Source organism: Pangasianodon hypophthalmus, chromosome 20 (assembly GCF_027358585.1).
Source record: "Pangasianodon hypophthalmus isolate fPanHyp1 chromosome 20, fPanHyp1.pri, whole genome shotgun sequence".
Classification (NCBI taxonomy): Eukaryota; Metazoa; Chordata; class Actinopteri; order Siluriformes; family Pangasiidae; genus Pangasianodon; species Pangasianodon hypophthalmus.
The window spans coordinates 217010-234509 of NC_069729.1; the positions used below are offsets into that span (position 1 = coordinate 217010).

The window sequence follows — 17500 nt, forward strand, 5'->3', positions numbered from 1 at the left end:
GAAACTGTAGAACATCTTCACCACCCACAGACTGTCTGCCTGAACCAGTATATCTCTCTCTGCACGGATATGAGCCACCTGACAGACAGACAGAGAGAGAGAGAGAGAGAGAGAGAGGGAGAGAGAGAGAGAGAGAGAGAGAAAGAGAAAAAGAGAGAGAGACAGAGACTCAGAGGTGAGATGAGAGACAGACAGGTAACTCTGCTCTGAGTTTTTTCAGTCTTCATGTTATCACCTGTTCTTTTTCTAACATGTCGGCTTTACGCAGGATCTTCATGGCATAAACGTGACCCGTGTCCTTCTTTTGCACCAGGCGCACCTTCAGAACACACACACACACACACACACACACACACACACACAAAGTGTCATCACTTCAACTCACACTCAATGGAATTGCACACACACACTCACTATAAACAAATACTGTCTCTCTTATCACTCCATCATTCTAGTCATGAATATTCACACCATTAAATAGTGAAGCTTCTTTCAGGAACCACAGTGTGTTGTGTGCATTGCACAGTGTGTGCAGTGTGTGCATTGCACAGTGTGTGCAGTGTGTGCATTGCGCAGTGTGTGCAGTGTGTGCAGTGTGTGCAGTGTGTGCAGTGTGTTGTGTTCACTGTGTTGTGCGTTGTGTGTGACAGAGTGATGTGTGCAGTGTGTGCAGTGTGTTGTGTTCACTGTGTTGTGCGTTGTGTGTGACAGAGTGATGTGTGCAGTGTGTGCAGTGTGTTGTGTTCAGTGTGTTGTGCGTTGTGTGTGACAGAGTGATGTGTGCAGTGTGTGCAGTGTGTTGTGTTCACTGTGTTGTGCGTTGTGTGTGACAGAGTGATGTGTGCAGTGTGTGCAGTGTGTTGTGTTCACTGTGTTGTGCGTTGTGTGTGACAGAGTGATGTGTGCAGTGTGTGCAGTGTGTTGTGTTCACTGTGTTGTGCGTTGTGTGTGACAGAGTGATGTGTGCAGTGTGTGCAGTGTGTTGTGTTCAGTGTGTTGTGCGTTGTGTGTGACAGTGTGATGTGTGCAGTGTGTTGTGTGCTGTACCTCTCCAAATGCTCCTCGTCCAATCACTTTCAGTGACTCAAAATCATCTAAACCGAGTCTTGTCCTCTTCAAGCGCAGGAACTCCGTCTCCTTCTTCGCATGCTGAGAGCGTCTCATTCGCTTCTACAGAGGACAAATCACACTACAACCTCAGTACATCTCACTGCACCTCACTGCACTACACCTCACTGCACTACACCTCACTGCACCTCACTACACCACACCTCATTACACCTCACTGCACCTCACTACACTACACTTCACTACACCTCACTACACCACACCTCATTACACCTCACTGCACCTCACTACACTACACTTCACTACACCTCACTACACCACACCTCATTACACCTCACTACACTACACCTCATTACACCTCACTGCACCTCACTACACTACACCTCACTACACCACACCTCATTACACCTCACTACACTATACCTCATTACACCTCACTGCACCTCACTGCACCACACCTCATTACACCTCACTGCACCTCACTGCACCTCACTACACCACACCTCATTACACCTCACTGCACCTCACTGCACCTCACTACACCACACCTCATTACACCTCACTGCACCTCACTACACCACACCTCATTACACCTCATTACACCTCACTGCACCTCACTACACCACACCTCATTACACCTCACTGCACCTCACTACACCACACCTCATTACACCTCACTGCACCTCACTACACCACACCTCATTACACCTCACTGCACCTCACTGCACCTCACTACACCACACCTCATTACACCTCACTGCACCTCACTACACCACACCTCATTACACCTCATTACACCTCACTGCACCTCACTACACCACACCTCATTACACCTCACTGCACCTCACTACACCACACCTCATTACACCTCACTGCACCTCACTACACCACACCTCATTACACCTCACTGCACCTCACTACACCACACCTCATTACACCTCACTGCACCTCACTGCACCTCACTACACCTCACTACACCTCATTACACCTCACTGCACCTCACTGCACCTCACTACACCACACCTCATTACACCTCATTACACCTCACTGCACCTCACTACACCACACCTCATTACACCTCACTGCACCTCACTACACCACACCTCATTACACCTCACTGCACCTCACTGCACCTCACTACACCTCATTACACCTCACTGCACCTCACTACACCACACCTCAGTACATCTCACTGCACCTCACTGCACCTCACTACACCACACCTCATTACACCTCATTACACCTCACTGCACCTCACTACACCACACCTCATTACACCTCACTGCACCTCACTGCACCTCACTACACCACACCTCAGTACATCTCACTGCACCTCACTGCACCTCACTACACCACACCTCATTACACCTCATTACACCTCACTGCACCTCACTACACCACACCTCATTACACCTCACTACACCACACCTCATTACACCTCACCGCACCTCACTACACCTCATTACACCTCACTACACCACACCTCATTACACCTCACTGCACCTCACTACACTATACCTCATTACACCTCACTGCACCTCACTACACCACACCTCACTGCACCTCACTACACCACACCTCATTACACCTCACTGCACCTCACTACACCACACCTCATTACACCTCACTGCACCTCACTACACCACACCTCATTACACCTCACTGCACCTCACTACACTATACCTCATTACACCTCACTGCACCTCACTACACCACACCTCACTGCACCTCACTGCACCACACCTCATTACACCTCACTGCACCTCACTACACCACACCTCATTACACCTCACTGCACCTCACTACACTATACCTCATTACACCTCACTGCACCTCACTACACCACACCTCACTGCACCTCACTACACCACACCTCATTACACCTCACTGCACCTCACTACACTACACCTCACTGCACCTCACTACACCACACCTCATTACACCTCACTACACTACACCTCATTACACCTCACTGCACCTCACTACACCTCACTGCACCTCACTACACCACACCTCATTACACCTCACTGCACCTCACTACACCACACCTCATTACACCTCACTGCACCTCACTACACCACACCTCATTACACCTCACTACACTATACCTCATTACACCTCACTACACCATACCTCATTACACCTCATTACACCTCACTACACCACACCTCATTACACCTCACTACACCTCATTACACTACACCTCATTACACCTCACTGCACCTCACTACACCACACCTCATTACACCTCACTGCACCTCACTACACCACACCTCATTACACCTCACTGCACCTCACTGCACCTCACTACACCACACCTCATTACACCTCACTGCACCTCACTACACCACACCTCATTACACCTCATTACACCTCACTGCACCTCACTACACCACACCTCATTACACCTCACTGCACCTCACTACACCACACCTCATTACACCTCACTGCACCTCACTACACCACACCTCATTACACCTCACTGCACCTCACTGCACCTCACTACACCTCACTACACCTCATTACACCTCACTGCACCTCACTGCACCTCACTACACCACACCTCATTACACCTCATTTCACCTCACTGCACCTCACTACACCACACCTCATTACACCTCACTGCACCTCACTACACCACACCTCATTACACCTCACTGCACCTCACTGCACCTCACTGCACCTCATTACACCTCACTGCACCTCACTGCACCTCACTACACCACACCTCAGTACATCTCACTGCACCTCACTGCACCTCACTACACCACACCTCATTACACCTCACTGCACCTCACTACACCACACCTCATTACACCTCACTGCACCTCACTGCACCTCACTACACCACACCTCAGTACATCTCACTGCACCTCACTGCACCTCACTACACCACACCTCATTACACCTCATTACACCTCACTGCACCTCACTACACCACACCTCATTACACCTCACTGCACCTCACTGCACCTCACTACACCACACCTCAGTACATCTCACTGCACCTCACTGCACCTCACTACACCACACCTCATTACACCTCATTACACCTCACTGCACCTCACTACACCACACCTCATTACACCTCACTACACCACACCTCATTACACCTCACCGCACCTCACTACACCTCATTACACCTCACTACACCACACCTCATTACACCTCACTGCACCTCACTACACTATACCTCATTACACCTCACTGCACCTCACTACACCACACCTCACTGCACCTCACTACACCACACCTCATTACACCTCACTGCACCTCACTACACCACACCTCATTACACCTCACTGCACCTCACTACACCACACCTCATTACACCTCACTGCACCTCACTACACTATACCTCATTACACCTCACTGCACCTCACTACACCACACCTCACTGCACCTCACTACACCACACCTCATTACACCTCACTGCACCTCACTACACCACACCTCATTACACCTCACTGCACCTCACTACACCACACCTCACTGCACCTCACTACACCACACCTCATTACACCTCACTGCACCTCACTACACCACACCTCATTACACCTCACTGCACCTCACTACACCACACCTCATTACACCTCACTGCACCTCACTACACTATACCTCATTACACCTCACTGCACCTCACTACACCACACCTCACTGCACCTCACTGCACCACACCTCATTACACCTCACTGCACCTCACTACACCACACCTCATTACACCTCACTGCACCTCACTACACTATACCTCATTACACCTCACTGCACCTCACTACACCACACCTCACTGCACCTCACTGCACCTCACTACACCACACCTCATTACACCTCACTGCACCTCACTACACTACACCTCACTGCACCTCACTACACCACACCTCATTACACCTCACTACACTACACCTCATTACACCTCACTGCACCTCACTACACCTCACTGCACCTCACTACACCACACCTCATTACACCTCACTGCACCTCACTACACCACACCTCATTACACCTCACTGCACCTCACTACACCACACCTCATTACACCTCACTACACTATACCTCATTACACCTCACTACACCATACCTCATTACACCTCATTACACCTCACTACACCACACCTCATTACACCTCACTACACCTCATTACACTACACCTCATTACACCTCACTGCACCTCACTGCACTATACCTCATTACACCTCACTGCACCTCATTACACTATACCTCATTACACCTCACTGCACCTCACTGCACCTCACTGCACCTCACTGCACCTCATTACACCTCACTGCACCTCACTACACCACACCTCATTACACCTCACTGCACCTCACTGCACCTCATTACACCTCACTGCACCTCACTACACCACACCTCATTACACCTCACTGCACCTCACTACACCACACCTCATTACACCTCACTGCACCTCACTACACCTCATTACACCTCACTGCACCTCACTACACCTCATTACACCTCACTACACTATACCTCATTACACCTCACTGCACCTCACTACACCATACCTCATTACACCTCATTACACCTCACTACACTATACCTCATTACACCTCATTACACCTCACTACACCACACCTCATTACACCTCACTACACCTCACTACACTATACCTCATTACACCTCACTGCACCTCACTACACTATACCTCATTACACCTCACTGCACCTCATTACACTACACCTCATTACACCTCACTGCACCTCACTACACTATACCTCATTACACCTCACTGCACCTCACTACACTATACCTCATTACACCTCACTGCACCTCATTACACTACACCTCATTACACCTCACTGCACCTCACTACACCACACCTCATTACACCTCATTACACCTCACTGCACCTCACTGCACCTCACTGCACCTCATTACACCTCACTGCACCTCACTGCACCTCACTACACCACACCTCAGTACATCTCACTGCACCTCACTGCACCTCACTACACCACACCTCATTACACCTCATTACACCTCACTGCACCTCACTACACCACACCTCATTACACCTCACTGCACCTCACTGCACCTCACTACACCACACCTCAGTACATCTCACTGCACCTCACTGCACCTCACTACACCACACCTCATTACACCTCATTACACCTCACTGCACCTCACTACACCACACCTCATTACACCTCACTGCACCTCACTGCACCTCACTACACCACACCTCAGTACATCTCACTGCACCTCACTGCACCTCACTACACCACACCTCATTACACCTCATTACACCTCACTGCACCTCACTACACCACACCTCATTACACCTCACTACACCACACCTCATTACACCTCACCGCACCTCACTACACCTCATTACACCTCACTACACCACACCTCATTACACCTCACTGCACCTCACTACACTATACCTCATTACACCTCACTGCACCTCACTACACCACACCTCACTGCACCTCACTACACCACACCTCATTACACCTCACTGCACCTCACTACACCACACCTCATTACACCTCACTGCACCTCACTACACCACACCTCATTACACCTCACTGCACCTCACTACACTATACCTCATTACACCTCACTGCACCTCACTACACCACACCTCACTGCACCTCACTACACCACACCTCATTACACCTCACTGCACCTCACTACACCACACCTCATTACACCTCACTGCACCTCACTACACCACACCTCACTGCACCTCACTACACCACACCTCATTACACCTCACTGCACCTCACTACACCACACCTCATTACACCTCACTGCACCTCACTACACCACACCTCATTACACCTCACTGCACCTCACTACACTATACCTCATTACACCTCACTGCACCTCACTACACCACACCTCACTGCACCTCACTGCACCACACCTCATTACACCTCACTGCACCTCACTACACCACACCTCATTACACCTCACTGCACCTCACTACACTATACCTCATTACACCTCACTGCACCTCACTACACCACACCTCACTGCACCTCACTACACCACACCTCATTACACCTCACTGCACCTCACTACACTACACCTCACTGCACCTCACTACACCACACCTCATTACACCTCACTACACTACACCTCATTACACCTCACTGCACCTCACTACACCTCACTGCACCTCACTACACCACACCTCATTACACCTCACTGCACCTCACTACACCACACCTCATTACACCTCACTGCACCTCACTACACCACACCTCATTACACCTCACTACACTATACCTCATTACACCTCACTACACCATACCTCATTACACCTCATTACACCTCACTACACCACACCTCATTACACCTCACTACACCTCATTACACTACACCTCATTACACCTCACTGCACCTCACTGCACTATACCTCATTACACCTCACTGCACCTCATTACACTATACCTCATTACACCTCACTGCACCTCACTGCACCTCACTGCACCTCACTGCACCTCACTGCACCTCATTACACCTCACTGCACCTCACTACACCACACCTCATTACACCTCACTGCACCTCACTGCACCTCATTACACCTCACTGCACCTCACTACACCACACCTCATTACACCTCACTGCACCTCACTACACCACACCTCATTACACCTCACTGCACCTCACTACACCTCATTACACCTCACTGCACCTCACTACACCTCATTACACCTCACTACACTATACCTCATTACACCTCACTGCACCTCACTACACCATACCTCATTACACCTCATTACACCTCACTACACTATACCTCATTACACCTCATTACACCTCACTACACCACACCTCATTACACCTCACTACACCTCACTACACTATACCTCATTACACCTCACTGCACCTCACTACACTATACCTCATTACACCTCACTGCACCTCATTACACTACACCTCATTACACCTCACTGCACCTCACTACACTATACCTCATTACACCTCACTGCACCTCACTACACTATACCTCATTACACCTCACTGCACCTCATTACACTACACCTCATTACACCTCACTGCACCTCACTACACCACACCTCATTACACCTCACTACACCTCACTGCACCTCATTACACTACACCTCATTACACCTCACTGCACCTCACTACACTATACCTCATTACACCTCACTGCACCTCATTACACTACACCTCATTACACCTCACTACACCTCACTACACCTCACTACACCACACCTCATTACACCTCACTACACCTCACTACACTACACCTCATTACACCTCACTGCACCTCACTACACTATACCTCATTACACCTCACTGCACCTCATTACACTACACCTCATTACACCTCACTGCACCTCACTACACCACACCTCATTACACCTCACTGCACCTCACTACACTATACCTCATTACACCTCACTGCACCTCACTACACCATACCTCATTACACCTCACTACACCTCACTACACCACACCTCATTACACCTCACTGCGCCTCACTACACTATACCTCATTACACCTCACTGCACCTCATTACACTACACCTCATTACACCTCACTGCACCTCACTACACCACACCTCATTACACCTCACTGCACCTCATTACACTACACCTCATTACACCTCACTGCACCTCATTACACTACACCTCATTACACCTCACTGCACCTCACTACACTATACCTCATTACACCTCACTGCACCTCACTACACTATACCTCATTACACCTCACTGCACCTCACTACACTATACCTCATTACACCTCACTGCACCTCATTACACCACACCTCATTACACCTCACTGCACCTCACTACACCACACCTCATTACACCTCACTGCACCTCACTACACTATACCTCATTACACCTCACTGCACCTCACTACACCACACCTCATTACACCTCACTGCACCTCACTACACTATACCTCATTACACCTCACTGCACCTCACTACACCACACCTCATTACACCTCACTACACTATACCTCATTACACCTCACTACACCACACCTCATTACACCTCACTGCACCTCACTACTCCTCACCTCATTACACCTCACTGCACCTCACTACACCACACCTCATTACACCTCACAGCACCTCACTACACTATACCTCATTACACCTCACTGCACCTCACTACACTATACCTCATTACACCTCACTGCACCTCACTACACCACACCTCACTGCACCTCACTACACCACACCTCATTACACCTCACTGCACCTCACTGCACCTCACCTCATTACACCTCACTGCACCTCACTACACCACACCTCATTACACCTCACTGCACCTCACTACACCTCATTACATCTCACCGCACCTCACTGCACCTCATTACATCTCACCGCACCTCACTGCACCTCACTACACCACACCTCACTGCACCTCACTACACTACACCTCATTACACCTCACTGCACCTCACTACACCACACCTCATTACACCTCACAGCACCTCACTACACTATACCTCATTACACCTCACTGCACCTCACTACACTATACCTCATTACACCTCACTGCACCTCACTACACCACACCTCACTGCACCTCACTACACCACACCTCATTACACCTCACTGCACCTCACCTCATTACACCTCACTGCACCTCACTACACCACACCTCATTACACCTCACTGCACCTCACTACACCACACCTCATTACACCTCACTACACTACACCTCATTACACCTCATTGCACCTCACTACACCACACCTCATTATACCTCACTACACCACACCTCATTACACCTCATTACACCTCACTGCACCTCGCTACACCACACCTCATTACACTACACCTCACCGCACCTCACTACACCACACCTCATTACACCTCACCGCACCTCACTACACTACACCTCATTACACTACACCTCATTACACCTCACTACACCTCACCACACCTCATTACACCTCACTGCACCTCACTACACTATACCTCATTACACCTCACTACACTATACCTCATTACACCTCACTGCACCTCACTACACTACACCTCATTACACCTCACTGCACCTCACTACACTATACCTCATTACACCTCACTACACTATACCTCATTACACCTCACTGCACCTCACTACACCACACCTCATTACACCTCACTACACTATACCTCATTACACCTCATTACACCTCACTACACCACACCTCATTACACCTCACTACACCTCACTACACCACACCTCATTACACCTCACTACACTACACCTCACTACACCACACCTCATTACACCTCACTACACTATACCTCATTACACCTCACTGCACCTCACTACACCACACCTCACTACACCTCACTACACTATACCTCATTACACCTCATTACACCTCACTACACCACACCTCATTACACCTCATTGCACCTCACTACACTATACCTCATTACACCTCACTGCACCTCACTACACTACACCTCATTACACTACACCTCATTACACTACACCTCATTACACTACACCTCATTACACTACACCTCATTACACCTCACTACACTACACCTCATTACACTACACCTCATTACACCTCACTGCACCTCACTACACCACACCTCATTACACCTCACCGCACCTCACTACACCACACCTCATTACACCTCACTGCATCTCACTGCACCACACCACATTACACCTCATTACACCTCACTACACTATACCTCATTACACCTCACTACACCACACCTCATTACACCTCACTACACCTCACTGCACCTCATTACACCTCACTGCACCTCATTACACCTCACTGCACCTCACTACACCACACCTCATTACACCTCACCGCACCTCACTACACCACACCTCATTACACCTCACTGCACCTCATTACACTACACCTCACCGCACCTCACTACACCACACCTCATTACACCTCACTGCACCTCACTACACTATACCTCATTACACCTCACTGCACCTCATTACACCTCACTGCACCTCATTACACTACACCTCATTACGTCTCACTGCACCTCACCTCACCTCATTACACCTCACCTCATTACGTCTCACTGCACCTCACCTCACCTCATTACACTACACCTCATTACGTCTCACTGCACCTCACCTCACCTCATTACACCTCACCTCATTACACCTCACCTCATTACACCTCACCGCACCTCACTACTCCTCACCTCATTACATCTCACTGCACCTCACCTCATTACACCTCACTGCACCTCAGTACACCTCACTGCGTACAACACACTACACCTCACTACACCACACCTTGCTTATTATACAGTGCATCATTCAGCCTAGCAGATACAGATTACCCATAATGCACTGTGGAGTTTGACAGCCCTTATAACACAGTAAAGAGAGTGATTCAGAACACGTCCACACCTCTTCATCAGGAAGTCCCTCTTCATCCATCACCTTCTCCAGTTTCTGCTGCCTGAATAGAGACAGAAAAAAATGGAAATCAAACAAAATACACACTTCATCTCACACACACACACACACAAAAGAAACTGGAGCTCGACATCTGACGTCAATATACGTGATTCAGAGATAAAGAGTCTGTGATTCAGTGTGAGAGAATCAAATTCACTGTCAGTGAATCAGTGACTCTGACTCTCTGATGTGTCTGTAGCTCTGATTTGTAACGTGTTCGTAACTCATAATGACGCTATGAGTCGTAATGAGTCTGTGATTCAGTGTGTGTCTACAACAAAAAAAAACAAAAGACTAAGAACATCCTGAAAGGTTTGGAATGTGCAGTACACACACACACACACACACACACACACACACACACACACACACACACACACCCCTTCACTTACCCTGGTCAATGTGGAGAAAGTATGCCAGTATATGCGTTTGTGTGCATGTGTGTGTGTCTGTGTGTTCTGAATGTTTAGTTTCTGAGTGCTTTTTACAAGTTAATAAGCAGCAAAAACTCACTTTATTATTAACTGTGTCCCTGAGGAAAACACATTCTACTCTTGTATGTGTATGTGTGTGTGTGTGTGTGTGTGTGTGTGTGTGTGTGTATCTACCTCATCTCTCTCTCCTCGTGCTGTGTGATCAGTGTGCTGTAGAAGTTCTCCAGAGTCACCTTGGCCATGGTCACTCTCTCCTTAGTGTGATTACTCATTAATGACCCGGAGGTGTGGCCTCGCATCGCCATGTCTACCTAAAACACACACATCCTGTTTATCACACAATGCAGACTACACACATGCACACGCACACACACACACACACCAACAGCTAGCTCTATCTAAAGTGCTATCTACCCTCTTCTACATACATGAGCTCACAGATGCCCACGATTGGCTAGTGTCACTGTGATTGACAGGGGAGAGGGCATGGACCACAGAACATGGCCAGAGAGTATTTTTCTCTCCTGGACTCCTGACCACGGATGGCTGTGGCATTCAAACTTGCCATCTCCTGGTAACAGGGTAAACGCTTTTTCTGCTGCTCCACTCAGGAGCCTGAGAACGTGATACTGATTCAGAGTGAGTGTGATTCTGGAGCCTGATCTACGCAGCAGAAGGGGCGGAGCAATCAGAGGGCACTGCGGTGTAAATTGTGCTAAAATGTCCACACCCTGAGCCAAAACACTGCTACACCATGGATGCAAATTAAAAACAAAACCTTCAGACATTTCTGGGTTTTACAATCAGTGGCTGTCTCCCTTGGGGACAGAATGTCATATTCGCATCACGTTATACATCATCTTACATAAACCTCATCAAGAAACTGGCGAGCCATTCACGTTCCTGGAAGCTTAAAGAATTAAAGATATATAAAGTTATGACTATAGACCAATCAGTATTGTGTTTTTTTTTATTATATTGACATTATTAGCATAACCCATAGCCTACTTATAAAATATGTCTAAGGTTTACAGAAAACATCAGAGAAATAAAAAATAAAAATAAGAAAGACTGCACACGCGCACACACACAGTCATTTGCATTGACTGTGAAGGAGAACATTGTGCAGACATCTCCAGTTATGCGAAACACTTCCTGTTTTAAAGAATCACTTATAAACTAATGCCATCACCCACACACACACCCCTACTGTTTTTTTTTTTTTGTAAAGATTAAATAATCCCAAAGTCTTTCTCTCTGTGAGCTAACAAAACCACACACATACCCACACACACACCCAGACACAAACACAAAACATACACACCCATGCACACACTCAAGCGAGGCAGTCAAATAAGCCCTACTTTGTTTGTGAAGTGCAGGTAGTGATTAGTGGTGTGAGACACAGCCGTGGTTGAGCGCACTAACTTTAGAGCCAAGCGCACGCCGCCTAAAAACAGTGAAGTCCAGAATATGTGTGTGTCTTTAAATTTAGAGGCAGAAAAGTCAACAACATATGCGCGAGTTAGTGATATACATAATGAATCTATGACTCTGTGCCTCGGAGCGAGTCTGTGACTCTGTGATTCACTGTGACTCTGTGACTCGGAGCGAGTCTGGGACTCTGTGATTCACTGTGACTCTGTGACTCGGAGAGAGTCTGTGACTCTGTGATTCACTGTGACTCTGTGACTCGGAGCGAGTCTGTGACTCTGTGATTCACTGTGACTCTGTGACTCGGAGCGAGTCTGTGACTCTGTGATTCACTGTGACTCTGTGATTCACTGTGACTCTGTGATTCACTGTGACTCTGTGATTCACTGTGACTCTGTGACTCGGAGCGAGTCTGTGACGCGGAGCGAGTCTGTGACGCGGAGCGAGTCTGTGACTCTGCGACGCGGAGTGAGTCTGTGACTCTGTGACGCGGAGCGAGTCTGTGACTCCGTGATTCACTGTGACTCTGTGACGCGGAGCGAGTCTGTGACTCTGTGATTCAGAGCGAGTCTGTGACTCTGTGATTCAGAGCGAGTCTGTGACTCTGTGATTCAGAGCGAGTCTGTGACTCTGTGATTCACTGTGACTCTGTGACTCTGTGATTCACTGTGACTCTGTGACTCAGAGCGAGTCTGTGACTCGGAGCGAGTCTGTGACTCTGTGATTCAGAGCGAGTCTGTGACTCTGTGACGCGGAGCGAGTCTGTGACTCTGTGATTCACTGTGACTCTGTGACTCGGAGCGAGTCTGTGACTCGGAGCGAGTCTGTGACTCGGAGCGAGTCTGTGACTCTGTGATTCACTGTGACTCTGTGACTCGGAGCGAGTCTGTGACTCGGAGCGAGTCTGTGACTCGGAGCGAGTCTGTGACTCGGAGCGAGTCTGTGACTCTGTGATTCAGAGTAATTGTGTGATTGTAAAGCTACATTCAACTCTTATACATCTAAATTAACATTTACAATAAAGCGTTAACACTTGCAGTGTAAAATTAACCAGACGTAATTAAACTTTTACACGGTGAATTAAGGAGTTAAAGAAGAAAGAGTAAATTCAGGACTAAATATATATAATATAATACTGACTGTAGGTTAAATACTGACTGTAAGTTTATTACTGACTGTAAGTTAAATACTGACTGTAAGTTTATTACTGACTGTAAGTTAAATACTGACTGTAAGTTAAATACTTGGTGTAAGTTAAATACTGACTGTAGATTAAATACTGACTGTAGATTAAATACTGACTGTAAGTTAAATACTGACTGTAAGTTAAATACTGACTGTAAGTTTATTACTGACTGTAGATTAAATACTGACTGTAAGTTAAATACTGACTGTAAGTTAAATACTGACTGTAGGTTAAACACTGACTGTAGATTAAATACTGACTGTAAGTTAAATACTGACTGTAGATTAAATACTGACTGTAGATTAAACACTGACTGTAAGTTAAATACTGACTGTAAGTTAAATACTGACTGTAGATTAAACACTGACTGTAAGTTAAATACTGACTGTAAGTTAAATACTGACTGTAGGTTAAACACTGACTGTAGATTAAATACTGACTGTAAGTTAAACACTGACTGTAGATTAAATACTGACTGTAAGTTAAACACTGACTGTAAGTTAAATACTGACTGTAGATTAAACACTGACTGTAAGTTAAACACTGACTGTAGGTTAAACACTGTAAGTGTTAGTTCATCCCCGGGCGGGTTTGTTTTTAGGGATGATGTGAGTAAGAGCGATGACGTGGTCAGTAAAAGTTGGTATAAAGTCTCAGAAGATCCGTTTCAGGTTTTCTGCATTAAATCAACTTTTTCCTCATTAAACCAGTTTATTAAATCCGGATTAAACGCTGTTACCTGCGGCTGAGAGCTCGGCGCTTTTCTTTAACGCTTCCCGCGATGCTTTTGTTCTTCTCCGCCAACTTCACCTCGATACACACACACACACACACACACACTCTCTCTCTCTCACACGCACACACACGCTGTGAAGTTCGCTGACCAGTCTCTCCAGGTGTGTGCTCAGACCGCGCTGCTGTGTGTAATAAAAAGCCGTGAAGGTGTTTAATGGAGTCAAAGTCAGAATGAAGAAATTCAGAGTCTCCGAAACAAATGACGAGTTTCTGCCGAAATACGTAAAATGCCCCTCCCTTCTTCCTAAACTACCCACAAACACCTCCACACTCACACTCACACACACTCTCTCACACACACACACACACAGTGGTCAAACAATAACGAGAACTAACTGCTCACAGAGAATTGGGTAATTACCTCACACACTTTCATAATCTCTATTTAACTGTCTGTAAACACACTCAGCTTCAGTGGCTAGTTCCCGGCTCATTATAAATAACTGGTCTTTTATCTACACATAAAACACAGGTTTATTGTCCTGAACAGTTCATGCTTATGGGTTTGAGATGAGGCCATTTCAAACATTTCCCTTTAGCCATGTAATGAAGCAGGATGCGTGTTTATTGATTTTATGTGGTTTATGCGCAGGCTGTGCGCATGTGTGACGCCCTCGAATCGCCCTGCTGCAGGACGGAAATGAGATTAGAAATAAAAAATACAGGGTCAGTGTGTTAATTCTGCAGAGCGTCAGAGTTTCAGAGACACAGAAAGATCTGAATGTAAGTATGAGATTTCTGTATCTCTGATAAAATTCAGAAACTATCGCACTGTGCACTGCTCCTGTGGCAGGAAACGCACATGCGCAGGGTGTAGATGGTGCGCATGCGCACTGCGAGCTCGGCAGAAGGGGACGCAGTGACAAGTTGTGGCGTCTTGTGTGCGCTCTGTGCTAGCCGAGGGGAGAAAGAAGGTGACACACCAAAGCGGATAAATATAAATGCGCAGTAACTGAGTGAGTAGAGCTGTAAATAAAGCGCTGCTGTTTCAGCTGAACGCCAGCGGGTTTGTTTACACCGCGATAACGTGGCAGTGCAGGTCATAGAGCTAAACTGGTTAGCAACAGTGAAGCCTCCGGTCCGGGCTGGAATTAGCAGTCGAGGCTAACAAACATGCCAAGAGAAAAACGGTTTAAAGAATTGTAGAGAAGGAGAGAATCTAAAACATGGAGTGAAGAAGGTGCACTGAGCTCCACATGTCGCTCACACGCAGCTGTCAGCTTTCATTTTCCTCAGCTTTCACTCTGTGTTTCTGCTGAGACGCTTCTGACAGTCTATAATAAACTATACATACATTTATTCCACACACACACACACACACACACACACACACACACACACACACCCTGCACCATGCTGGGGAATTACTTCCCTGTAGGCATTACACTATCCTAAATACAAATCACTGCATTATTTTCAGATGATCAGTAAAATAATAGAGCACAGGCTCAGCTAATAAACCTTTTAAACATAATTTGCCTTTTTAATTCATCATATCATCATTTTTATCTTTAATACAATACTCAGGACAGTAACATCAACGCCACTCCTCAGTCATTCATCACACCGGGTTTAAACACAACCTCATTGTACCGATTTGTATTTTCAGGAACTTAATCTTACCTGTTTGACGGAATAAAACTCTTCACCTGTATGATTTAAAAGCGAACAGCTGCACTGCGATATTACTGCGATATTAAACATCATTTCTGCAACAGTCGATGAAACAAACACATAATGAAGCTTTAATCAGAAGAATTTATTTACTGTTTAAGACTTTGACGCTTTCTCCTCTTTCCAGGGGCTGCGTGGAGTCTGTGTGTGTGAGTGTGTGAGTGAGTGTGTGTGTGTGTGTGGGTGTGTGTGTGGAGTGGAACAGGTACTGCGCACCTCAGAACCAGAAGAACAGGTAAGTCAGTGCTGCAGCCAATCAGAGACAATCAGTGTGAGTTTCCCGCTTTATAAAATCTCATTAAGAGCAGGTGTGTGTGTGTGTGTGTGTGCGTGTGTGCGTAGGTGGCGGGGGAATGAGTGGGCGGCGGGGGGGCCGTGGGGGGCCTGAGCCCCCCATGCTGCGGCGGCTGATCGAGCTTCCTGCGCCGGTGCTGACTCGGCACCAACTGAAGCGTCTGGAGGAGCATCGCTACAGCAGCGCCGGAAAATCGCTGCTCGAACCCA

General features: G+C 47.3%; 3 protein-coding genes across 9 annotated transcripts in view; 2 read left to right on the forward strand and 1 right to left on the reverse strand.

Annotated features, from left to right (window-relative positions):
- The window catches only part of stk38b (serine/threonine kinase 38b), a 20027-nt gene extending 4174 nt beyond the window's left edge, over positions 1 to 15853 (reverse strand). The window contains exons 1-6 of one of the 3 annotated variants that reach the window (XM_034314313.2): positions 15684 to 15853; positions 12082 to 12218; positions 11423 to 11474; positions 1048 to 1170; positions 236 to 319; positions 1 to 78 (exon numbers count right to left, since the gene is read on the reverse strand). The exon at positions 1 to 78 is cut by the window's left edge and continues 46 nt beyond it. In XM_034314313.2, coding sequence (XP_034170204.1) covers positions 1 to 78; positions 236 to 319; positions 1048 to 1170; positions 11423 to 11474; positions 12082 to 12218; positions 15684 to 15698 — 489 coding nt within the window. In that variant the 5' untranslated portion in view covers positions 15699 to 15853. Of the gene's footprint in view, positions 79 to 235; positions 320 to 1047; positions 1171 to 11422; positions 11475 to 12081; positions 12219 to 15266; positions 15526 to 15683 lie in introns of those variants that run through there. The other 2 variants (XM_034314311.2, XM_053227118.1) reach the window with 2 other exon arrangements.
- Positions 1 to 17500, forward strand: part of LOC113525738 (dihydropyridine-sensitive L-type skeletal muscle calcium channel subunit alpha-1) — a 257951-nt gene that overhangs the window by 33625 nt on the left and 206826 nt on the right. The gene's annotated exons all lie outside the window — the stretch shown is intronic.
- cept1b (choline/ethanolamine phosphotransferase 1b) overlaps positions 16100 to 17500 on the forward strand; it is an 11088-nt gene continuing 9687 nt past the window's right edge. For 2 of the 5 annotated variants that reach the window (XM_053227119.1, XM_053227120.1), the window contains exons 1-3: positions 16137 to 16278; positions 17124 to 17231; positions 17339 to 17500. The exon at positions 17339 to 17500 is cut by the window's right edge and continues 140 nt beyond it. In XM_053227119.1, the coding sequence (XP_053083094.1) occupies positions 17350 to 17500 (151 nt within the window). In that variant the 5' untranslated portion in view covers positions 16137 to 16278; positions 17124 to 17231; positions 17339 to 17349. Of the gene's footprint in view, positions 16279 to 17123; positions 17232 to 17304 lie in introns of all 5 variants that reach the window. The other 3 variants (XM_053227122.1, XM_053227121.1, XM_053227123.1) reach the window with 3 other exon arrangements.